Genomic DNA, 26,123 nt, shown 5'->3' with positions numbered 1-26,123 from the left:
ATGTATAGACTTACAATTTTCCATGAAAATGAGCAAAGATTACATATTTTTGGTAGAGTAACTGTCATGTGTAATAACTTTGATTGGCTTAAGTTTTGTAGAAGATATAAAATATAATTTGGGATAAAGACACCGTTACCAAGCAGTGATGATCTGTATATGTTTACAATAGGTCTGCCTCTATACAAATTGTATAAATGGTATGATGGCTGTACGTATATTGAAAAACAACACTATGCATATTGAAAGACTGAAAGGAAATGTACCAAAATTTTAGTAATGGATGTAATGATTGGTGGTACAGTGGAACTTTTTTTTCCTATGTTCTTGCATGTTTCATAATTTCTAAATTGTGCTTGTATTACATATATAGTATGAAAAACAATTTCCTATTTAAAAAATAATTGCATCTACCCCTTGTAATCCAATAAAGCTGAGCATGCAGTTTTCCAAATGCATGGAGATTCTACATAACGATTTTAAGTGTTACCGCTACAGTTTTCCAAGTTTCATATATTTATTTTTGGTGTTTGATAGCAAATGAAATGCTATATTTGTAAATTCATTAGTATTCTTAATCACTCTCCTAATAAAACATTTGCATTGGAAAATGTAATTTTCTCCATCATATTTTTCTTTTTTCTCTTAAAACTTACCAAAAAAAAAAAAAAACCAATAGTAGTTCTCTAAGTTCTAATTTCATTCAAAGTATTTCAAAAAATTGCAGCAATGGTATTCCAAAGCTCTATATTTTACAGATGAAATTTAGGAAATGGTAATTTCTGTTAGAAGATAATATCCGCAGTAGAGAACCGTGGTTATTTTATATGTTAATCATTTTTGACTCAAGGTATTTCTGAGCTTAAGACAGTGACTATATATATATTTATTAACAGCAAACATTTGTTGAAAGTATTGACTAATTTTGTGTGCAGTACAGTAAGATGAGAGGTATGAGAGTTCATATTTATTGAAATTTACTAAATTCATCATTAACTAAAGGACAAAAATCTAATGATTAACTTTAAAAAAATTAAAAAGAGAAGTCCTTAGTTAAATAAGATAGGGTTGACACAAGAAATTGGGGTTGGGGGAGCCTTTAATCTATCCATTATCAATTTTATTTATTTCAATCTACAAATGTGGTAAGGGATTTGCAAAATCATCTACTGGTTAGTATCTACTGATCCTTAGATACCAAACACTTCCTCCTGGCTTCTATAAAAATCATGATTTTAAAGATGATAGATTTCATGGAACAAAATGAACCATGGTACTCTTTATAATCACGTGATATACTGGCTGGCTACCTTCTTACTGAAATTCTTTTAACTATTTTAACCAGTGAAACCCCTTTGAAAAGGCAATAAGGTAAATATATTTCTTACAGACTTCTCCATCACATTATAAAGAACTAGTTGAACCTAATGTTTATCATTGTTTTCATTTTATTTTGTTTTTGAGTGTCAGAATAATAGAAAGTATGGTTGAGTTAGGCAGATTTTGGTAAATATAAAATAGGGTTATTTTTATTTTCCTAAATATGATACTTAGGTAAAAAGGTAAAAAGTATTCACATTTTTGTTAGCGATATATGAAGGTTTCAAAATGAATTGTTAATGGCAAAGATTATTTTGAAATATATGATAATCTAATTTGGGAAGGATTTTTTGTGTGTGAATGGTAGAGAACAAAACGTCTAAGCATAAATATAACAATTAAGTTTATTTTTTTCAACCAGGAAGTTAACAAGCAAAGGTCAATGAATGTCTGCTGCATTCAGGCCAAAAAAGCAAAGAAAAGGAAAGCTGCAAAGAAGGAATAATTAAAAGTGACTTAGGAAAAAAACGTTGCTCTCTCTATTTGAGATGTATTTTTTAAGATTTTTTTTAATGGCATAATGCCACGAGAAAAGAAAAACATCTATAATTCTTACTGAAAAGAGCCTTTTTTTCTTAGTCATTTAATCAGTTGATATTTGTGGCAAATACTTAATGTTCCAGGCATTTCTTCCCAAATAAATTTTCCCTAAAGGCATTTTCCATAAAGGAAATTGTGAACACATTTCACTACAGAAATGAACTTGAAATCCTGACTCTGAGGAAAAACTAATGTTCATGGAGAAACTGCAGAGTACAAAAGAAATAGAAGTTATGATCATTGGTTTAGAGAAGCTTGTTGTCTGGGGAAGATAAAACACTAAGCACAATGCTTTTCAGCTAAAATCAGGGTTTTGTTAATAAGGAATAAGGGGAGGCTTCACAATAAAGCAGTCAACACGCAGTCTGTGGCAAGACTGTAATGCTGGTAATTATTTCAAATAAGTAAAGAACAAACGATTGGGAGTCAACACCCAGGGTTCTAATTCAACTCTACTGTTAACTGTCATACCGAATGCAACACAGCTGTGGGCATATATGGACCCTGAGAACACGAAAGATCAGTACCAGAAGTCCAAAACTCTGGAAATTTATGTCACTAATCTACCAGGTAGGATTTTTGATGGCTAGGCAAAGGCCTATACTAGGAAGCCAACTGTAAGAATCCAAGAGTAGCGCTAAGGAGATATCTGACAGTCCTAACTCTTTGAGGGTAACCTGCTGTCACTGGAAAGCATAGTCAGTGTTGTGGAAACAATTGTATCAAACCACATCTTCCTCAACTGTTTTTAATTGGTGACAACCATCTCCCAGCATAGATAACTATTCTTACTCTTTCATGTCTTTAAAGTGCTATTCAGTATATGATATTAATATAGTTTATTATTAAGATTAAGAATCCCTAATGCTGTAAAGTTTATGGTATATAAAGCTCTCACTACCTACCTCTGGCACCACAAAGTAGCTAAAAATAGACATAATACTAAACTGTGAATTAGGTGTAAGGAAATCCAACAAAATTCTGATTTTTCTCATGAAAATAACTTTAATGTTTTTCTTAAAATATGGAATGTCAAGTCCTGTGAAAAATATTTGATGTCCTTGCTTTGCTTGTGCCCTAAGATTTTTCTTAGACTCCTAGCAGCGTAATTCAGCATCCTATGTTACTTTGAAAAACGGAATCCTACTTTTCTAGGCCTTAATTTCCTCATCTGTAATGTGAAGTATATATATTATAGGAGGTCTTTAAGATCAGTTCCCTTTTAAGTGTGACATTCTAAAGTTTTTTAATAAACTAAGTATCAGGAAGTAAAAGGTTCTGAAATTACACTTAAAAGAGAAAAGTAGTAGAAAACAATTATCTTTGTTTACTTGAACCGTGGTTAAATTTACTGAAAATTATTTAGCCAGAAATCAATTCGGTAAATGATCCTTCACTCAATGACCAACAGACCTAAAATTGTCAGACCAATGCCTTAAGCCAGATTTAAAACATTCATCACAGCTATTTTTCTATCAGAGTCAAAGACTGGGATAGATAGAGGTCCTGATCCAGAAAACTATGAGTAAAGATCATCTATTCGCTTATATAACATTGAGCGTTCTAGAAGTAGTAGGCATCTCAAATATTAATGAGGGCATTGACACTTAGTGGCCCAGGACTGCAAATCCCTGGTGAAATTGCTGCAGCAAAGTCTTGGTGATACTAAAACTTAAAAAAACAAAAAATAAAAAACCACAGTAACTTGGTAAATAGATCATTCAGTGAATTGGTTTTTGGTGGACTGGTTTACTTTACTTAGATACTGCTTTCCCCCCAAAATAAATAAACCTTCAAGTATACAAAATCAAGCAAAATGGGAGCAACAAAAGAAAAATAAAGATAAGCTAGAGTATAAAATTGAAGCAGGTGTGAGACTTGATAACACCTCCCATTAAGACCTAAACATGTTTCTGGTAAGCCACAAATTGACTTTAGTTATCAGTGAAATGTAAGAGTTAGGACTGTCAAATATCTCCTTAACTAGACAATTCAGTGTCCATAACATAAGGTTAAAACAAAGCAGTTGCTCATGAGATGTTCAGAGTATCATTTATGAAGAATAATAGAAAGGTTGAAATAGAAAATCCTATTTAAGTTAAATTTCTTAGCATCTTTTTTGAATTTCTGAATACAGAAAACATTTAAAAACTAATTCATTTCAAATGTTTTCTTTAAAGCTCCATTTTGTCTTTAAAGTATAAAATACCTGAAAGCAATAAATTTATTTGCCAGTTTTCTCAAGTATTTCTCCAGACTTTTCTGGTCTCCATTCAGACTTCTCTCCTTCACATCCAGGAAGTTCTCTCTCCAAAAAAAGACTAAAGTATTCACTTTCCTTTCCACTCTGATTCTCAGGTCCTAATCTAGACCATCATTATTTTTTAAGTGGACAATTGAGGCAACTTACTGTCCCAACCTCTAAACTTTTTCAAATTCATTACTGCTGAGGGTGTGGTCCTTGAATCACCTGCATTAGAATAGCCGGAACCTCGGGTCCTAGTTAAAAATGTTGGTCATTTGGGGGAGAGAACTCTCTCTAGTTTACCTTTAGAAAATGTTATGCCGATACAGAGTAGGTACTTCAACAAATGTTCAAGTAGTTGGAAACTATTTCTATTATACATTATAGTCTTACAGTGTAGTCTTGTATAACGCATTAGAGTGTATAGTATATAATGTAGTTATCTCATTCACTTAACCTTAATTATTTTGTTCAGTCTTCTGAAATAAAACATAAGCCCTTTTTTCCTTCTCTTCGTAGTATTTACAGAAGTATGTTATTGCTAAGGCTTTAAATTAGTAACTCTTGAAAGTGGAATTATAATGGTATAAGAGACTTAATCTGCCATCATCTCCATCATGTTGAATATCTATTTTCTTTTTATCCATATCTTTTAAATCTTAGTCAAGAAAGATTATTTTCAGGAACCATTTACTATCTTAGTTTTAAACATTAAGAAAAAAAGTAATAAATTTACTCTTTTGATGAATAATTTCAAAAAATTTATAGCATATGAATCAAGTGATGTAAATTGTATTTGCTTTTCCTAAGGAAAAGTTTATTAAGAAAAATGCTTCTTTTTTTTCCTTACCCACGGTTATCTTGGCTACTCAGTGAATTAAAGCTGTAATATAAGCTTCAGATTCCTAACAATCCATTTCTCATTTTCTAAAATCCAGGAGTCAAAAGACATTATATGTAGTCCAATATATGCAACTCCCTTAGAAAGCATTTACTTTATAAATGCCAAGGGCAAAAATGTAAATGATAATGTCACTATAATGTTACTAGTTTGGGACACCAACATATTCTATTCCTTTTTTGACACAAGCAGGTATATTTTCCTAGCTGAATAAAACATAACTGTAAAATTATAACTGAATAAAAAAATAAATTGATCAAACCCTTCAAATCTTGGCTAAAAGTTGATTTTATTATTAATAAGGTACTTTAAAAACTGAATGCAGATTCCTTTACAGACTCCTTTATTAGTCTTTCTCTTCTACTTCAAGTGTCACGAATGTCACTTTTATATTTTTCAATTTATGTGATGCATGCTGCCTTGGTGCCTAAGAGCGTAATAGAAAAATGAAAGCCTGAACTAATCAAAAGCTTCCCATACTGGTGAACATAAAAATGTTTCGATGGCTTCCTTCTTAGTGGTTTATGGCGTGAAAATGCAGTTGGTACAACTACTGTTTCTGTTGACTTCATTGAAATCTCAGCCAAAAAAATTCTTACTTCCCTCAGAATTAATTTGTAAAATTATTTTTAACCTGGCAATTACTGAAAAGAATTAGTATAGATATTATTTTAAACATATATGGGTTATATGCATTAATTTTTTTCTGCCACAATCTTGCCTTGCCACAATCTTGGCTGTGCTTTCATGGCTGAATATTGTGATCAGTCATTTATCAAGTATAAGAACATCTTTGTGACATCAGTTAAGTACATGTAGTGGTTAAGAGCACAGGTTTGAGAGTGAGACAGTTGGGTTCAAATCATAGTTCTGTTCCTCATTGCCTCCTTACCTTAGGAAATTATTCAACTGGGCCTGAATTCTCTCAGTTGTAAAGTAGGTACAGTAAAATCCACCATATTAGATAGTACTGTTGTGAAGATTAAAGTACATAATGTAATCAAAATGCCTGGAACTAAGCAGAGTGCTTGGAATGTGGGATGTAACCATCATCCATAGTGGTAGCAGGAGTGGTATTTGTGTTTTTCGTACCCGTTGAATGAGATATTCATAGTCTCCTTGCCCCAAGTTAGGTATCATGGCATAAAGTATACCTCAAGAACTTTTGATTATTTTTGGTTGCAGAATTGCCCATAGTGGTTCAAGCTAAATTCCTAGTTTGAGATTCTTTTAAGAAAAAAAGCATGTTTAAAACATTTTCTTAAATGTCACACTAAAGGAATTATCTCTTTAAAAAAGAAATAAGAAAACAATTATATTAGAAGGATTACTTTAAAAGGGTGCCTTTCCTGTATTTGAACATGTTGATTTGGACAATAAGTAAGGTAATATAATAATGTATTTTTTAAGAGAAAAGCAGCTCATCACAAACAAATAATATATTTGTTTTGAACGACATATGAAGGTTAATGAAAACCAGACACTGATGGTATCTATACACTGAACAGGATTATTCCTATAATACACTAGCATTATGCTGGTGAATGTGTTTCCATCAGGAGACTTATAATGGGAAATCTCAATTATATACCATATATTCATCATTGGCTATAGAAATTATCATGTGGCCAATATTATTTTACATATACCCCCATCCACTTCTCCTCTTCCATAATTTGTTGAAGCAAATAATATACATGTTATTTCCTCTATAAATGTTTCGTTCATATCTCTAAAAGATAAGGACTCTTGTTGTCTACAAGGGTACCATGGTACCATTATGACACTTCAATAGTTCCTTGATATCATCAAATAATAGTCATTGTTCAAATTTTCAGTTTCCCTTAACTGTCAAAAGTTTCTGAACAGTTCGTCTATTTGAATCAATATCTAGGTAAGCTCCACACTTTGGGATTGTTTGGTACATCTTTTAAGGCTCCTTTAATCGTCCCACAGGTTTTTTTACCTCTTGAAATTTATTTGTTGAAGAAACTGTTGAAGAAATTTGTAGTATTTCCTCGACTGGATTTTGCTGTGTAGTTAACCATACACTTCTCACCCAGTTTTTCCTGTGAAGTTATAGTAATTAAGTCTAATCTAGATTTGATTTCATTTTGTAGGGGACAAGACTAATTTATAGGTGATCGAGTGAACCTCCATCAGGAGGCTAATGTCTGTCTGGTTGTCTCTCTTTTTGGTGATTGGCAACCATTCAAGTTCAGTGCTTAGACTCATTAATTCATCAGGTATTGCAAGATGCTGATATTCTAACTCTTACATTCCATCTTGATTTATTAGCTCTAATATTTCTATAAAGAGAACTTTCATCTATTATTTGGATAGTTTAATGTTTGGTTTAACTGTTAACCCATGAGAACAATCCACAGAGGTGTCATCACACAATTAATTTTCAACTATCTGCCAACTTTATGGTCATTGTAGTTCAGAAATGGTTATTTAAAAATATATATCTATTTATATGTTTATAGATACAGATATAAATCCTTTTGTGTTTAAAGTTGAATTCATTAAGAATATCAAAACGATGCCAAGTCCATGAATAATTATAAATATAAATTTAATTAAAAAAATAAAATTCCTAAAGTTTGTACCAGCTTTATAAATTTCAAAATATCTGTGAATTTGCCTAGAATTTTTTGACATATTGATCACTTGTGTTTATTTCGTTTGTAATCTTTATTTCTATAAAATGTTAATTAAAAGGGAATGCAGTGGTGTCTTTTGAAAGAAGAGGATGTCATTCCCCGTATCAGGGCAATGGAGTGTCGTAGAGGAAGACCACCAAATCCAGATAGACAGCGAGCAAGAGAGGAATCCAGGATGAGATGTCGGAAGGGTCGGCCTCCAAATGTTGGCAGTGCTGAATTTCTAGATAACACAGATGCCAAGTTACTAAGAAAACTGCAAGCTCAAGGTAAGAAACAGAACGTATCTGACACTGTAATAGTCATATTAAAAAGTGTAAATATTTCTTATATTTTTGACTGATGAAAGATTAACACTGCTCTCAATTTCTAAAAAGTAGATATTTGTGTTAGAATAAAAATGAGAAAATAAGGAGTCCCACTGGTAACTGGAGTTCTTTGATTAGGTAAGCTCCTTTCAAGAGCCATATTCATAAACACAGCAGACCCTGTGTGTTGAGAACTACAAAGGTGGGTGATAAGCTTTTAAGGCTTGCACTGAAAGGGCATCTACCAGCACTCGGCACATGCCTTAAGGTTGTGCCAACCTTCTGGAAATTCTCATTTTAACAGCTCCCGATTCCTTGAGGTGGTACAAGGGGATAACTCCAAAATATGTGGATCTGTGGAGTAAATTTTCAGTCAGAGAACTCCAATTACTGGTAAGTAACCCCAGTCTTTGGGTTCTTCTGTAGTATGCACATATTACAGATATTTTCAAAATGCCCAAGTAATAGATTTAATTCACAAATATTTATTTTAAGACCATCAGAAAGAATCACTATCAAGCACAAAGTGCTCATAATAACCTCAAATGTATTTATGACTCAAAAGTGTACATAGCGCTTCCCTGGTGGCACAGTGGTTGAGAGTCTGCCTGCCGATGCAGGGGACACGGGTTCGTGCCCTGGTCCGGAAAGATCCCACATGCCGCGGAGCGGCTAGGCCCGTTAGCCATGGCCGCTGAGCCTGCGCGTCTGGAGCCTGTGCTCCACAACGGGAGAGGCCACAACAGTGAGAGGCCTGCGTACCGCAAAAAAAAAAAAAAAAGTGTACATAAATTGTTAACATTAAGTTCCCAGGCTATGTCTGACACAGAAAAAGCTGGCATAAATAAAACAGTCCTGCCCTGAGTTTGAGTTACTAGTTACAACTGGGAAGACTCTTCTTGTGAAGGGCTTCTTGTGAAGGCTATCTGAATATATATCAGTATATGTGTTGGTGTCTTATATTCACAAGCATATATATAAACATATATATCAATGTAAAATAAAAGTTCAACAATAAGAACTAACTTAGAAGACTAACAGGATTTTACTTCTCATAGGTTCTCTCTGGGGGAAAAGCCTGACTTATTTGTTTATTGTAAACAACATCATAATGTTGACTTCTTTGTAGCTCCTTTGTTTTTGTTATGAAACAAATATCTATGACAAAAGCTCATAGAACAGAAAACTTTCTGTAAAAGATATTCATGAGTGGAATCATTATTAACAGTTTTTTGTTAGGCTATCAGAGACTCGTATACATAAACTGTACATAAACTCCTATACACACATGCCTTCAAACACTCATATATATACATATGCATATACAATATGTTGTATTACATATATATCCTTTTTGATTTCTAAAATAAATGACTTATAGTGTACATACTATTCAGCTTGCCTTTTTTTCCACTTAATTTTTCTTGAACATCTTTCTATAGCAGCACTTAAAAATCAACCTTATGCTTTTAATGGCTGAATAGTGAGTGATACTGTGTATGATTCTGCCACACTTCATTAAATTAGTCTCCTTTTGGTGACTGTTCTAGCTATTCCTGACATTCGCTATCACAAACAGTGCTGCAGTAGTACATATGACACATATCTTCACATCCTTCTACAGGTGTGGCTATGTATAGTATAAAATCCTAGAGATAGAATCTCTGAATCAAAGGGTGTGTGCGTTTTCAATTTTGGTAAATAGCAGGCAAATATTATCTCCAAAAAGTTGGCACCAGTTCATACTTCCACCAGTGGCATGTAAGTTAACTGCCTGCTATGTAACTTAATGTTGTATAAGTTTTTCTCTGTCTTAGTATGTTTTTAAAATATTTTTAAAAGTTATTCTGTTTGGTTTCTATTAAGACGTTTATCTCCCTTGAATAGTTATTAGTGAAGGTTAAAAATAAGTTAATATATTAACAGATACAGCCATACATGATGAGTTTTTAAAGTTAGTATTGTCAGTAAACCACTGGCTCTTCTAAAGAATGTATAATAGTGGGGAATGTGCATTGTTTGCGTAAAATAAGAAAGCTTGAAATTAACTGATGTCCAAAGTCTGGGCTCTTCATGCATGTTTTGCATATCTTATACAAATAGCATTAATACTTAGTATCCAAAATGGCAACTTTATATTTGCAAAAGTAACTAAATTTTTACAAAATAGAAGTTGATTATTCAACTTTTACTCAAGGTTTTTTCTCCCTCTAGATTTCCAATTGGTTTGTATTCCGTTACATACTTTTCCCTTGTTGTATTATGTTGCATTTTGCAAATTATTTTACATTTGACCTTACTGTGTATATATGTTCTTTCTCGCATGTATATAAATGTTAAATATTTAACATTAGATAAATAATAATTATTAATCTGTACAAGCAACTGTGGTATAATATGTATTTTTTTTTCTTGGGAAGAAAAGAAAATAGCAATGAATCACTATCACCCCTTTTATTTCTAAAAGGTTTCTACATTAACAGTTTGAGGGGGTTATCCAAGGGGATTCTATAAGTTTCTGTTATATATTATCATAGTACAAGGACTCAACTAGGCTGAACAACTGGACTTAATTTGAAGAAAGATTCAGAACAGTAAAATAAATGCAAACTTTGAATGTACTTTCAAGCATTGTGAAATGAGAGGTCTCTGATTTCTCAGGGAATACAAATAAGAATCTGACAAAGTTTGAATATGAAAAAACCTTTTAACCTATCTAAATAAACCTGCTTCTTAATTGGCCAATACCATTCATATCTCAGATTTTCTGAGATACCGAGTAACACTTGTCCATTTCATACATTGTAGGATCTGAGATGCCCTAGTCTGTGCAGTGCCCCAGTATTTTAAGATGTTCCACTAAGGAAGAAAAGAGCTGCCAATTTTTACACACACTCTGATTTTAGACATGTGTAAAAATGCATCTTAGAATCAAAGAAGTGTGGTATATGTAAAATATCCCTAATTCTAAGTGAAAATAAACTTTATTTCAAAATAAATTTTTACCTTTGAAATTTAAAGAGACAAATTCTTCAACCATGAAAGATAGTTTTCAAATTAATATTTCAAATGCTCATTACAATAATAATATATTCAGGGCTTCCCTGATGGTGCAGTGGTTGAGAATCTGCCTGCTAATGCAGGGGACACGGGTTCGAGCCCTGGTCTGGGAAGATCCCACATGCCACGGGGCAACTGGGCCTGTGAGCCACAACTACTGAGCCTGCGCGTCTGGAGCCTGTGCTCCGCCACAAGAGAGGCCGCGATAGTGAGAGGCCCGTGCACCGTGATGAAGAGTGGCCCCCGCTTGCCACAACTAGAGAAAGCCCTCGCACAGAAACGAAGACCCAACACAGCAAAAATAAATTAATTAATTAATAAACTCCTACCCCCAACATCTTAAAAAATAATAATAATATATTCAGCAACCATAAACCAAATAAATGAGAAGATATTGGGAGCAGTTTATTCCTCAGAGCCTGAGTGAATTTTCTTGGTCTCTAGCTCATTCTCCTTCCTCCATAGTGTCTCTAATTTCTTTTAACATTTTTTTTTCATGTTTTCTTCAACTGTTCGTAACGTGAAAGTTAAGCTATATAAATTTTAAGTGATTAATCCAAATTGTATCTTCCTTGCTAAAGTGAAAAGATATGAGTTGAGCTTTTTAATGTTTTTCTTTTCCAGGAGTTTAAACATGAAAATTACTGTGAACTTGTGTGGAGTTTGAAATTGACTGATATATTCATATACAAAAAAATACGCCAATATATGTGATAAAAATTTCTTTATTATAAGCCAAACTTCTATTAGAAAGCATTAGTTTAGCTTGGAACAAAGCATCATACATATGCCACCTTTTCTAGGAAATTTTTTTTTAACCACTTAGCAACCCTTTACATTTTAAGGCAGATTTAGGTCTTTATATCAGAGTTCAGTGAAAGCCTTCAATTCTTATATGTTAAAAAATAATGTTTACCTGGATCTATCATAGATGAGAACAGTGTCCTGCAGGTGTATTATTATCAGAGCTTGCTAACTCTGCAGGCCAGTTGATACATTTTTATTTCCCAGAGTATTTTGTGAACAGGAGAATCCTTTTTATGCGGCTCAGAAATTTTTGATGATGCTTAAAACTTAATACTGAAAATTATTGGAAGATTGGAGGTATACTTTAGTATCAGCTTCTGTTTCATCTTTTATTAACACTTCAAGTTTCCTAGATAAAATCAAACCTTCTTATATCCCCTCCCCTTTTTTTAAGTCTTCATGATAGGAAATCAACCGTAGTAACCAACTGCACCTCAGCTGTTACAAGGACATAGGGTTAAGTTTCTTTCTAAAATCTCAAGGCATTTAAATTTCTCTAAGGGTTTTAGAAGTAGTAACATATAGACTGTGAAGTCAGAAAGTCCTGGGTGTGTATCTTAGCTTTGCTCTTTAACTTCTGGGAGCCTTAGTTTATTTCATTTGTAAGCTGGGCATAATGTTGCCTATCTCATAAGGTTGTTACGAAAATTAAACAAGATCATGTAAATTTAATACAACAGTTCAATAAATGGTGGTGGTTATGAGTAGAGCTCAAGTGATTACCTAATCATATTCATTATTAGTGAATATAAGTTTCTTAAAATTCTTCACCTGTTACAAAGTTGAAAACAATGTCTAATGTAAAGTGGTATTTTCTAAAATGATTTTATGAATGATACACCACTTTTATAGTTAGCAGTATTTTGATCAAGTTTGCCAGCAGAAGAATGTGTAACGTTACATGCTTTTCTGTATCAGCTACTATTGCCACATTAAGGCCAACCACAAAACCTCAGTGGTGTACAGCTCTAAGCATTACCTATTTGTGCGGATGGAATGAGCTGGTGGCAAGTTAGCAGTTAGGCATCTCTGCTGATCTTGGCTGGGCTTTTTCACATTAGTGGAGTCAGCTGCCTCCATGTGTCCCAACCTCAGGCAGCCTAGCCCGAACTTGTCCTCATAGTAAAGGGCAAGGCGCAAGAGTAAAAAGAGTAGAAAGAGTACAGGTATACTTTCAGACTTCTACTTGCATCACACTGTTTACATCCCATTGGCCAAAGAAGATCACATGGCTGAACTCAAAATCAAGGAACAAGAAGATATATTCCACGCATGTCTTGATGAGAGGGGACCGCAAAGTCACATTACAAATGGCATGGATAGTCAAGGAATGAAGACTTGGGACCATTAATTATGTCAGTCTATCCCAGTTTCATACATTTGTCTTTAAAAAGTATGAGAACGAGGTTGTCCTTAAAACTCATTGACATTCTGTACTCTTTATTTAGGAGATTTAGTCGCTTTCCTTCATAAATGAAAATATCAATGGATTCAAAAATTTTACCATTTATATAGCGGACTGAAATGCTAAGTTTGGGGGCTTTGTTCTATTTTGGGTTCTCTTTCTTTTTTTTATGTATTTTGTTATTTTTAAGACTGAAGCTGAATCACTTTTTTTTTACATATTAGCAGGTACTTTCATACTAAGTGAGGATTACATGAAATGTGAAAAAAAATGTACTTATATTAGCCTTTGCGATGAGGAGTAAGAGAGGCATCATTTTTCTTATGTATATGGGATCATATTCGATGAAATAGTTTGGCAATTTCTAGGGGAAATGAACATGACATTTTCTGAGGTTCTCCTACTTGGTATCTAATGTTTGGCAATTTTCTTAAAAATTATGTCCTTCATGATGATACCAGTTTCACAGGTATTGTTTTTAGGTTAGCAGTTATGTAAAGTTGTTAATAACATTCCTTGAAATTTTGTATTTTTCAGAAATAGCCAGGCAAGCAGCACAAATAAAGCTTTTGAGAAAACTGCAAAAGCAGGAACAGGCTCGGGTTGCCAAAGAAGCTAAAAAACAACGAGGTGGGTGATTTAAATGGTAGCCTAAACTTGAAGAGTGAGTATTGGGTAATTCATAAGAGGCATCTCTTCTTTGTTCCTTTTCTGATGATATCTGTGCCTTGATTTTTCATCATAGCAATAATGGCTGCTGAGGAGAAGCGAAAGCAAAAAGAACAGATAAAGATTATGAAACAACAGGTATGTTTATTCATTGGAACTGATTTTTAAAACACAGGCATTGTTTGGGGGATCTATCTGTATCTTTCTCTGTGTACATTATTTTCATTTTGATTTCTGAAATAACTGTATTTCACATTAATGTTATGTATCTTATTTAGAAAGTTGTCCTCTTTCATTAGTTAAAATTCACCTCGTTTTATTTTTTTTTATTTCTATTATTTTTATTTATTTATTTATTTTTGGCTGCATTGGATCTTCCTTGCTGCACACAGGCTTTCTCTAGCTGCGGCAAGCGGGGGCTGTTCTTCACTGTGGTGCGCGGGCTTCTCACTGCGGTGGCTTCTCTTGTTGCAGAGCACGGGCTCCAGTAGTTGTGGCACATGGGCTCAGTAGTTGTGGCCCGTGGGCTCTAGAGCACGGGCTCAGTAGTTGTGGTGCACAGGCTTAGTTGTTCTGTGGCATGTGGGAAGTTCCCGGACCAGGGCTCGAACCTGTGTCCCCTGCATTGGCAGGTGGATTCTTAACCACTGGGCCACCAGGGAAGTGCCTAAATTCACCTCATTTTAAAGCGAAGTCTTCTACTTCCAAGTTTTTCTAAGAATTGATTACCACCGGAGCCTGTGCTCCGCAACGGGAGAGGCCACAACAGTGAGAGGCCCGCGTACTGCAAAAAAAAAAAAAATTGCTTACCAAACAGTAAATTGTATAAGTACTTTTAATATCCTGATAGACTTTGAATATAAGTTGACATCATGAATAACTTTCAAACTTTTTAAATTAATGTATTAGTAAATGAAGGATATTCCTTAAATATTCAAATTTTAATAAGAAAAGTTGTTGTCCTAAAACATGTAAAATACTAGTAAAAAATTAAATTCAAGTTATATAGAATAAGGTTTGCCTCCATTGCTTGTGATTGCTTTCAGAGTTACTAAAAAATTACTGCAGTCGTCTCTCAGTATCCACAAGGGATCGGTTCCAGGACCCCCATGGATACCAAAATCCACAGATGCAAGTCCCTTATGTAAAATGGTGTAGTATTTGCATATAACCTATGCACATCTTCCTGTATACTTTAAATCATCTCTTGATTATTTGTAATACCTAATACAATGTGAAGGCTATGTAAATAGTTGCCAGCATGGGGCAAATTCAAGTTTTGCTTTTAGGAACTTCCTGAAAAATTTTTTTTCTAATTTATCTTTGATCCATGGTTGGTAGAGTCCATGGATACAGAACCTGCAGATAAGGAGAGCCAACTACAGTGCAAAAACTGAAAAAAACATCATTTCAGCAGCATTCTGTTGTATATCTACAGTACCTCTCCTGTGTGTAGTTTTCAAAATTAAGTATAGGTAAATAAAGGAATTTTAAAATTCTTACAGGTAAAGTATTATATGACAAGATATTCAACTTTATTGAAGATGGGAATGTGTACACTACTCTCCCATCTCCATATATTCACTGTAATCATTAAAGCAGAAAGGAAATGGGGATAACTAATATTCTTTAAAAAATTTTTAAATGGCAAGTAGTTATTTCTGAGTATGAAATGAAGCCAATTGTGTTATTATATAAATAGCTGCTAAATAAATGGCTTGGATTGGATTTGATGTGGCTGTCTCGAAGGTTCTTTCCAGTATTGACTAAAGCACTATGATTAGAAAGAGTTGATATGGAATTGGGATTCAGAATTTAGTTTACAGTCAGGCAGACTGTAAGAGTTGAATATGGGCTCTGCTACTTAAGAATTTTGTAACCTTAGATGAATTTCTCAACCTCTAAGTCTCTGTTTCCTCCACTGTGAAAGAAAATAACTGCATTATCTGAAGATTAAATGAGGTGATAAATGTAAAGTACATAAAACAGTGCCTGGCACAAAGCAAATGCTCACTTTTTAAAAGATGATATAAAACACCAAACTGCAGACTAAACTCTTTTACCGTAATTTAAAGTAGTCAGCAGTAAACTTGAATTCCTTTAGTTTGTTAATTCCAAATAGTTTGTTAATTGTCACTGCTAAAGACACTGTAAGATTGACTTATAAATATCTAGTCTAATGAATGCCTTTGTTAAAATATAAATATTTACTGTATATCACATATATATAAAAGAAGTTTATGTTTCATTTTAAAGTGAAATACTATTGTTTCTAAATATTATACCTTTTTATAGCTCATCCTATTTCCTAATGGCTAGAGATCCATCAAATCTTATCAGCACTTTAAATTCAGCTCTGTGACCCTAAAGTCTTGAAGTGGCTATAACCTAAATATACATGGTTTTTGCTGCTCATCAAAAAATCAGCCGCATAGCACAGGGAGATCAGCTCTGTGCTTTGTGACCACCTAGAGGGGTGGGATAGGGAGTGTGGGAGGGAGACGCAAGAGGGAGGAGATATGGGGATATATGTATATGTATAGCTGATACACTTTGTTATAAAGCAGAAACTAGCACAACATTGTAAAGCAATTATACTCCAATAAAGATGTTAAAAAATAAAAAAGCATTGGAGTACCAGCATTTCAGCAACGTTAATACAAATGAGCTGATCATAGAGTTTTGTCAAGATATTTATCTGAGGCTAGTTTCAGAATACAATCTGACTTATTTCTTATTGCCAACAAAGTGAATCAAAGTATAGCTTAGGTCTACTCACATAGTCAGTTACATAATGCCTATTTTAAAGTCAGCTTTAGATCTAGAATAAAATAGTAGCATGTGCTTCTGGATTATTTTTTCCACCTAGTAGGCCAGTATCACCAGATAGTCCTCAAGACAATATTCTGGAAGCTTACAGAAGCATTATTATGAAGCAGAAGGAACAAAAGCATTGGAATGTGACCAAGGCTCTGTATTTACTATTTGATTTAAGGCAAAATATTTACTCTCTAGGAACTTTAGCTTTCTATTAGGTAAAAAGAAGATAATTTCAACTCTTCATGATCAATAAGATATTTTATGTAGAGTGCCCAGTTGAGGGGTTGGATACCCAATATTATAAAGTGAATCTGTATTATAATAACTTATAAATAATGTTTATCTCTACTAATGCTAATGACACCACTACCATATATATGTGTGTGTGTATATATATGTCTATGTATGTCTATGTATGTATATATTGAGATCAATAACGTCAGTGTACATAAAAAGAAATGTTTAAAAACGTTAAAGTATAGCTTGCAAAGGTACAGCTAGCATCTGGAAATTGGAACAGGTATTATAACATTAAGCAGTATAAAATGTGTTCGCTCTGGAAATCCTACGACAAATGCAATTTGCTAGTAGGAAAATTGGGGTGTTTGGGGGCAAACGATGTATTATTATTGAGTACCAGTTTGGGACTTTCAAAGGGGTTTCTGAACATGAAATTGTTAACATTGTGCTGATAGCATATGAGATAATGTTTTTAAATCAAAATGTTTTATCAAACTTTAATCACTGAATTCTAAAACAATAACTAGTACATTAAATTTAGACAATGTGAACACCAATTATGCCATTGGAATCATTCTCTAGAATGTTCAATTGTAATTAAGCCTTTTTAAAATAATATTACAGATTATTTCTGAATTTGGCTTATTGTAGTAGTTAAAAGCACTGTAGGGCTTCCCTGGTGGCACAGTGGTTGAGAGTCCGCCTGCCGATGCAGGGGACACGGGTTCGTGCCCCGGTCCGGGAAGATCCCACATGCCGCGGAGCGGCTGGGCCCGTGAGCCATGGCCGCTGAGCCTGCGCGTCCGGAGCCTGTGCTTCGCAATGGGAGAGGCCACAACGGTAAGAGGCCCGCGTACCACAAAAAAAGAAAAAAAAAAATAGCAATGTAATATTATCATGTGAAGTAAGAAATTATAGTATGGAAATTGTTAATGATAATCGATTACAGTTGTGTGGCACCACACACTTTTTTTATTATAAATTTATTTATTTATTTTGGCTGCGGTGGGTCTTCGTTGCTGCCCGCGGGCTTTCTCTAGTTGCGGTGAGCCGGGACTACTTTCCGTTGCAGTGCGCGGGCTTCTCATTGGAGTGGCTTCTCTCATTGCGGAGCACAGGCTCTAGGCACGCGGGCCTCAGTAGTTGTGGCTCGCGGACTCGAGCGCAGGCTCAGTAGTTATGGCACACGGGCTTAGCTGCTCTGCGGCATGTGGGGGTCTTCCCAGACCAGGGCTCGAACCCGGGTCCCCTGCATTGGCAGGCGGATTCTTAACCACTGTGCCACCAGGGAAGCCCCTGCCACACACTTTTTTAAGCATTTTTAATTTATTCATGACATAGTGAGAGAGGGCAAACACCTCTCCCTATTTTATACAAGAGTAGTTATTCTTTGCTCAAGATCATTGTATGAATGACGGTAACTCAGGACTAGCCTTAGGTTTTCTCACTCCTGATACACTATTTTGCTACTTTTCTGTCCTGTTTTTATTTAAAACTTAAGTATAATTGTAACTGCAGATACTTATAAAAATTCACAGGCTAAATGAGTTAGTTTATGTAGTTTCTGTATACATATTTAGCATTTGTATTTTACAAATTGTTTTGAGAAATTTTATAAAGTCATATTAATTTGACATGAACTTATATATGATGTTAAACTAAACAAGTTTTACATCCACCATGGGCAACCTTTGGTAACTCTGTATTTATATCTTAACTTATTTGATTTGACTTAAATACTTTTCACCTGGATATTTAGTTTATTTTATTATCTTAAATTATTATAATTTTTTCTACAGGAAAAAATTAAGAGAATACAACAAATCAGAATGGAAAAAGAGCTTCGAGCCCAGCAAATTCTAGAGGTAGAATTCTTAAATGTGATATGATTAAAGTAATATAGTCATATATTTTAAAGTCTCCAAAAATAAAAATCTTACCTACATATTCTGTCACTTATACAAATTAATATGTCCATCAGAAACTCTCTTTAAACATAATGCATAGAGTAAGACCTTATCTGATCCTTATTTAGCAGACTCATCTAATCCTAACAACCCAGGAAATAAGACAAAGGAGAAGAAGAAAACAGGGAAACCTCTGAACAGCCAGTATAGGTGTCATAAGGTTCATGTGCTGAAACTCGTGTTCTTTACTTTTAGAAAACTCATTAGGACTTATAGTCAGATATTTACTTTTAATTTAGAAATAAAACATTACAAGAGTGAAAGTAAATTTTAAACGTAGAAACAGTTTAATCAGCTTGTTTTTCTGGCTTCTAATATACCCTGCTTCCCCACAAGCTGATGGAATAGGACTAGAGGACATATATTGGAATCAGTAAAATAATAGCCACAAGATAGCAAGGGAAAATACAGGAAAACTCCAACCAGCATGTATAGGAATTCAAAAGCCTACCAAGAGTCTGTAATCTTTTAGTTGAATAGCAAGCAATTTTCAACACCTTAGCAGCTGAAAGGCATTCCTCTGTGGAACTGTACAGTATAATAACTGATGTTCAGAATAATTGCCCCAAGTCATCAAGAAAAAGCCAAATTATATTTAGCGTAGTGTGTCTAAGCAGTATATATCTCAAAACTATTTCCATCCAAAATAGTGAAAATAAACTTTTAATGTTCAGAATTGCTATAACCTCCCAGCTATTCAGGAAACTCTTGGTATAAACGATTTATTCCCTGAGGGTGTCAAATAGCTGAAGTGTTCTATGTTACATGATTATTCCTTCTAGAAATATACACATGTTTCCTTATCCATTTCAAATTAATTTAAAAAATCCAAATCAAAAGTACTCCTACCTTCAAGTAAATTAACAATAGCTACTGGATAGTTATCAAACTACTAGATAATTAATGACTTTAACATTATGACGCTCAGATTTGGTATCATGACCTTGATATTCAAAATGTACTTCATGAAAGATTATAAGTTTCCATTCTATCTTTTTAAAAAACCTTGAATTTAATCACAATATACAGCTAGAGAAAATCAGATTTAATGTGTTTCATTTATATCAGCTGAGTAATGGATTACTTTATCTCAAATTTCAAGTATTAAAAAAATCCAAATAGACATGTTCATTTTTAAATGTGTTACTGATTTATTATTTAAGTAACTTTTATTATCAGTTAAAATCTATCCCATCTTCTAAATTTTTTATGATCATTTTTTACTTTTAAAAATCAGAAAAAAAAGGAAAAATTACATAAAATTTTTTCTGTGATTAAGTTTTAATGTAAAATAATAAACACTCAATTATTTCAGACTTTTAATAGAGTTTGAAGAAGTCAAGAAAAGCTGACATACTCTTATGAATTTAAGAATTTTTTATATCTTAATGCTAATCTATACATTAGAAATGAAATTAGTATGTTAAGTACAATATTAACTGTGGGAAAATCTGTAATTGTTCACATATATGTTCCATGTTGTTTTGTACCTGTGAGGCATGTAGCTCCATTTTCAAGTCATAGATTACTTTCAAGTTGCAGTGGTGCTGTTGCATGACTTTGAGACCTGTTTTGCATGCACAGGCAAAAAAGAAAAAGAAGGAAGAAGCAGCAAATGCCAAATTATTGGAGGCCGAGAAACGAATAAAGGTTAGTTTAGATGAGAATCAGTTTTCATTTTTCAAAAATAAAAACTGTATGATATTATACCAGTATCAATTGTATTAAAAAAAAGCCCTCCTCAAAATGACTATCTAAAAAAATGTTTAGCACAGATAAAACATGTGTATAGTGTGTGTTTTTATTGTACGTATATTGTATGTATATTTTAATATTTCGTTATACAGGTTATATGTGATACTTTGAGCTCTTTAAATAGCAGACCAAATCAGAAATGCAAACTATTGCATAATACCTGTATATAGTTTTGATGGATAAGATCTCCCCAGAGCTATTTTGTATCATTTATGTTTAAGTTTCAAATTGTGTTCCAAATCCGATTCTCTCCTTAGATTATAACGTTCTCTTTGTTAATGTCTAATAACTATTTTAACTATTAAAAAGTGAAAAGCCTACAGAAACAAAAACCTAACTTTATCAGCTATAATTTACCAGTAATAAAAGTAGCCATTGTTACATATTGTAACTTGATGTATTGTTTGGGGATGTTTTGGTTTTGATTTTCTGGCGTGAAACATAAGAGAGTTGGACCCTCACTCCCCCACCAGCCTCCACCCCGACACACATTACACCCCTACCTTCCATTTTTTCTGAGAGTTATTTACTGAAATTGGGCAGCCATGTGGTCCTACTGGTTCAAGAAACAGCCACTACAGCTATATCTTATAAAACCAGGGAACTGTTACCTTTTTCTACATAGACTCTCTTACTTTGTTCTTTAAATTTCTACTCCTTTTCAAAATGGCTGCCCTTAATATTAATTAATCCGTATTTTATCTTTATAAAAAGATTCAAATTGGTGACATTCCCAGAACTGTTTGGATTAAGCCCTACCCCTTTGGGATGGTGCCCTCAATCATAGGTGGGCATAAAAATCTCCAGCTGATTCCTTTTCTCTTGTCACTTTCATTCCTACACAGTGATGGAAATGATATAGATGCTGTTAATCCCAGAGTGTATTTAGGGATTTATATTCAGAGTGGAGAGAGTTTTAATTAGCTAGATTTGAGGGTTGCTTCATTATGTTTTCTTTTTTTTTTTTTTTTTTTTTAGTACCAGTTGTATCTGATATGCTCTGTCTATCTAGCTAGTCAGTTCAGTGAATGGGTCATTGAAGTGTGTTTACTATTAGGTCACTGAATTTTAACTCTAAATGTCTACTGAATAAGGATCCTTGCTCCTGTCCTACAGTTTTTATATATTAGGTAGAACCATATGAAGTTGCCACTATATAAGTAAAAAATTATTGGATGTTTGCAGTTTCATATGGTTCAACCTAATGGAAGACTATAGAATCTCAGAAAAGGAACTTCTAATACTTGTTGCATGTTCTAAATTTTCCCTAAAAATCCATCTTAAAAGTTTCTTATTTTTAAGGAAAAAGAAATGAGAAGACAACAAGCTGTTCTTCTAAAGCATCAGGTCTGTAGACACATAGTTATACAGTTGTCGAAATGTACATTTTATAATTTTTCTTAAATCTATTTTTGGAAAAATCTTCAAGATATTTTCTTTAAAAGTTCCAGTATAATTCCTGCTTAAATTCCTGGTTTTGGGATTGGTGTCTTTCGGGGGGTTAAAAATTGGTTTCATGACTCTGTGATTTCTGTTTCATAATGTTGTGCCAACTCTTTCTACCAGGAGTTGGAGAGGCATAGACTAGATATGGTATGGGTATGTTTATTTCTGTACATCTAACACCGCATTGTGATTTGGTTGTGATATGGTTGTCATAGCAATGCATAAAGTGTAGCACTGGCTGCTGTCATATTACATACTGCTGCATGGCTTTACAGCACAGTGCATTGCATACATCTGCTTGTCTGTCTATAAAGAAATATGGTACATTTCCAAGATTTTCAATTGAACTGGGCAGGCCTTATATAAGGCTGCTGTCTAAAAGTTTACGTTACTGATGTCACAGTGAAAGTTGGATCACTATCCAATTAGATACGACTATGACCCATATTCTCCCATCATTCTAGATGCAAAACTGCCATTGGATACAATGGGAATTTTGAGTTAGGTTGATGAGAGAATATGAAATATATTCTGGTTTTATGGACAAATTTTAGAAATTTTTAGAAATATCCCTTTGGGGGAACCACGTATATTTAATCAAAAAGAATGATTCAGTACTATAGCTATGTGACTTTTTTATTTTAAAGTAAAATGAGACTATCGAAGTAAGCTAATGCTTACCTTATTTTCACACTGTGCCTTTTAGATTCCACTTACGAGCCCATGGTGCAGCTTTTGTGGCTTTAAATAGTGCATCAAGTGGCAGACATCAGTAAACAGGAATATCCCATTTCATTGATGTTGTTATATGAATCATGCCTATAACAGCTTGAAAAAAACTTTCTAATTTGTCGGTGGCTTATTGGATTTACAAAATGATAGTGTACTTGAAATAAAAATAACTAATTCTAAAACCATGAAGTGAAAGTGAATATAAATCAATTTCTACCTGATCTAAAAATTTAAGAACAGCACAACCTTTGGTTTAATTGGCTGTAGTACATATTTGTGGTTTTTCTAATAGCAGATGTAAGGTAACTGACCTGTTCCAGCCAACCATTATGCTTTTTGTTCTGCCAGCTTTTGAAGGAGCATCACAACTGACCATAAGTAAACCTTGTATGCTTCTGTTTACACTGTCTCCATGTTCATTGCTTTACCTTTTTGCTTTTGATTGTTCTTGTATTTGCTTTCTAAACCTGAACTAAAACATGCACAGACTGGCCATTCTTGTCTTATATTTAGTATTTACTGTGACTTGTCTATAAATGCTAAACATGCTATACCGAGTTTTTTTGTTCTGTTTTGTTTTGTTTTTCCATTTGAAAATCAAACTATTAACTATGGTTGAGTTATATTCCTAATTTTATCTGGCCTAATAGGAACGAGAGAGAAGGAGACAACATATGATGCTTATGAAAGCTATGGAAGCACGTAAAAAAGCAGAAGTAAGTGTATGTTTCTGGAAAAATATTATCTTGTCATAAATTAATATTTTTTCTTAAAACATTGGCTCTTCTAAGTATAGATTTTTTGGAGTAGGGATTGTCATGATTTACCGACTCTCATACATAAGCAAACCAAAGGTTAGAGATAGTAACCAAGTGTTAGAACATAAAAGAATCCATAGGATGGATTCCAATGTATGAGTTAATTTTCTTGGCTGAGATTTTAAATACCTTTTTAAGATATAGTGAATGGCATTCATTTGGATAAAATGAATTCTTCTTACTGTGACCAGAGTTTCACAAAATTACAGGCATGCCTAGACAAGTCCTATGTGTCCTAATTCAAACATCAGTCAGTTCAGCCGTGGACTTCTGCCCTCAGAATTACTCTTTAGCATTCTATGTGTAAAATTAGGCCTAAGTACTATCTTTGAAATAGACTTTTACCATATACTTCAGAATAAGAAAATTATAGCAATAAGTCAAAGTGAACTTATATGGATGTTAATAGAAATCACTTAAAGGTTAAAAAATGTTACAAAGGAATGCATTCTGAATTAAAGCAGTTGAATAGAGGTATGGCCATTATAACCAGGGCTTTGGAGTTTCAGAGACTCAGATACCTATGCTGGCTCTAAACCAACTTGCTTTAAGCTCGTCAGGTTATTTCTTCTTTAAAATTGAGAAAATGATTCTGGTAGGATTATAAGATTATCAAGTGGGATAAGCATTTAATAAATAATAATTAATGAAAATGAGACTATTTGGTCTAGAAGTTGAGTGCCCTATATTTCAGTTTTTTAGCCTCAGCTGTGGCTTAAACTCTCATTACAGATTTCTGATATGAAGGCACAGTATGTGTATTGTTTAGGAACCTGGACATTGTAACCAAATGATCAGGATTTGAATTCTAATTTCATACATTCCAGCTATATGACCTTGGGCAAGTTATTTAACCTCTCTGCGATTCAGGTTTTTCATCTGTAAAATGGAGATGATACTAATTCCTATTTCATAGGGTTTGTAGTTATGATTAAATGGGTGTGTGTCTATATGAGCGTATGTGTAAAGTTCTTGGAACGGTGCCTGGCACCACATAGTGCCTACTTACTTATCACAATAAGTTATTTATTACTATGTAGGTGTTTTTTTCCTTACTTGTTAATTATCCAGGGCCACTGACACCCTCTACACCTAACACAACAAGGGAATCTACACATGGATTTATAACCACAATCTCTGAAAAATGACAGGCAGGGAAAGAGAGAGAGGTGACAGATTCCAGGATTGGGCATGGCTGCGAACTCTGTTCCCTTCTGAATGCAGTGGCGGGAAGAGTAGGGAAGGGGATTAATTAAAATTCTAAAAGCTCGACCTAATTTTCTCCTATCTGGAGAGATGGGAACTGAGGGAATAACTCAGGGAAAAGACCTGGAATATCCCTCAAGAGTCAAGTTCTTCCCTGCCAGGTATTCCTCTTACCAGAAGGACCAAGAAGAACCAGGGCTTGTTATTCTGATTTTTCCTCTTGGAGAGGAAAGCTAAAGAAAGGCAGAATAATGAAAATAACCAAGAGCATTATCTCCAGACGTACTAGGATTTGGTAGAAGGGGACACCCAAGAGAATAATAAGGATAAGATCATCCGAGGGAGTGAATGCTCAGGTTAAGAGGTACCCAAAAGGCCCAAAAGTCATGACCTCTCTCACTGGTTTTTTTATATTTGCTCTGTGGCCTGGGAGGAGAGTAAGAAAAGCTGCTGAAGAGAGGTGAGTAAGATCTGCATTAAGTGGAAGGTAGCAACCATGGGATAAATGAAGATAATTCAAATGAAATCTTCTAAGAATCTCTCAAGACCCAAGAGCATCTTTCATGGGAAAAGGATATACCCTTGACTAGATAGAGTGAAATCAGGTACACTGCTTCCAATAAAACTCGGAAAGGGATATGAGAAACCGGGTACAGCTCTCCCTCTTCTAGCTACCTTCATCCTCAGAAAAAAAGGAACATGAATAGCATACAAAATACTCTTCAATTTGAAGTACTTTGAAATATAAAAACAATTATCAGATAAAGTGAGAAGAAACTAAAGGAAAATTAACCCACCTACATTGGAGCAATGCAAGTTCGTGATAGGGCTGCCCGTATCAAGCATGAGTAATTAGAAAAGAAATGCAAGAAAACTGCCAAAATATCAAACCAAAAATATATGTGTGTACGCACGTGTGCATGCATGTATACATAAAGTAACAGCTTAAAGCATAATAACTTAAAGAACCTGTTTTCCCTGCTTTCATTCTTGCTTTCCTCAGCACACTCCCTATGCATTCTCCACAGAGTAGCCGGAGTGATCTATTCAAAAAAGAAACCAGATTATATCTGGATAAACACTATCCAGTGGCTTCTCATTACAATAGTAATAAAGTCCAAATTCCTCACCAGTGACATATCAGACCCACATGCTCTG

General features: G+C 34.0%; 1 protein-coding gene across 22 annotated transcripts in view; it reads left to right on the top strand.

Moving 5' to 3' along the window:
* The window catches only part of BAZ2B (bromodomain adjacent to zinc finger domain 2B), a 398,760-nt gene that overhangs the window by 307,368 nt on the left and 65,269 nt on the right, over positions 1-26,123 (top strand). For 17 of the 22 annotated variants that reach the window (XR_007478277.1, XM_033421795.2, XM_049712004.1 and 14 more), the window contains 8 exons: positions 7,791-8,001; positions 13,850-13,942; positions 14,058-14,119; positions 18,841-18,906; positions 20,593-20,658; positions 22,066-22,110; positions 22,330-22,356; positions 23,592-23,657. Coding sequence is in view for 21 of the 22 variants with exons in the window: in XM_033421795.2 (XP_033277686.1) it covers positions 7,791-8,001; positions 13,850-13,942; positions 14,058-14,119; positions 18,841-18,906; positions 20,593-20,658; positions 22,066-22,110; positions 22,330-22,356; positions 23,592-23,657 (636 nt within the window). In the remaining variant the exon portion in view is untranslated. The remainder of the gene's footprint in view (positions 1-7,790; positions 8,002-13,849; positions 13,943-14,057; positions 14,120-18,840; positions 18,907-20,592; positions 20,659-22,065; positions 22,111-22,329; positions 22,357-23,591; positions 23,658-26,123) is intronic. The other 5 variants (XM_049712016.1, XM_049712018.1, XM_049712011.1 and 2 more) reach the window with 1 other exon arrangement.

This window comes from Orcinus orca, chromosome 7 (assembly GCF_937001465.1).
Source record: "Orcinus orca chromosome 7, mOrcOrc1.1, whole genome shotgun sequence".
Lineage (NCBI taxonomy): Eukaryota > Metazoa > Chordata > Mammalia > Artiodactyla > Delphinidae > Orcinus > Orcinus orca.
The sequence above is the reverse complement of the archived record's forward strand: the minus strand, read 5'-3'. Positions and strand labels throughout refer to the sequence as shown.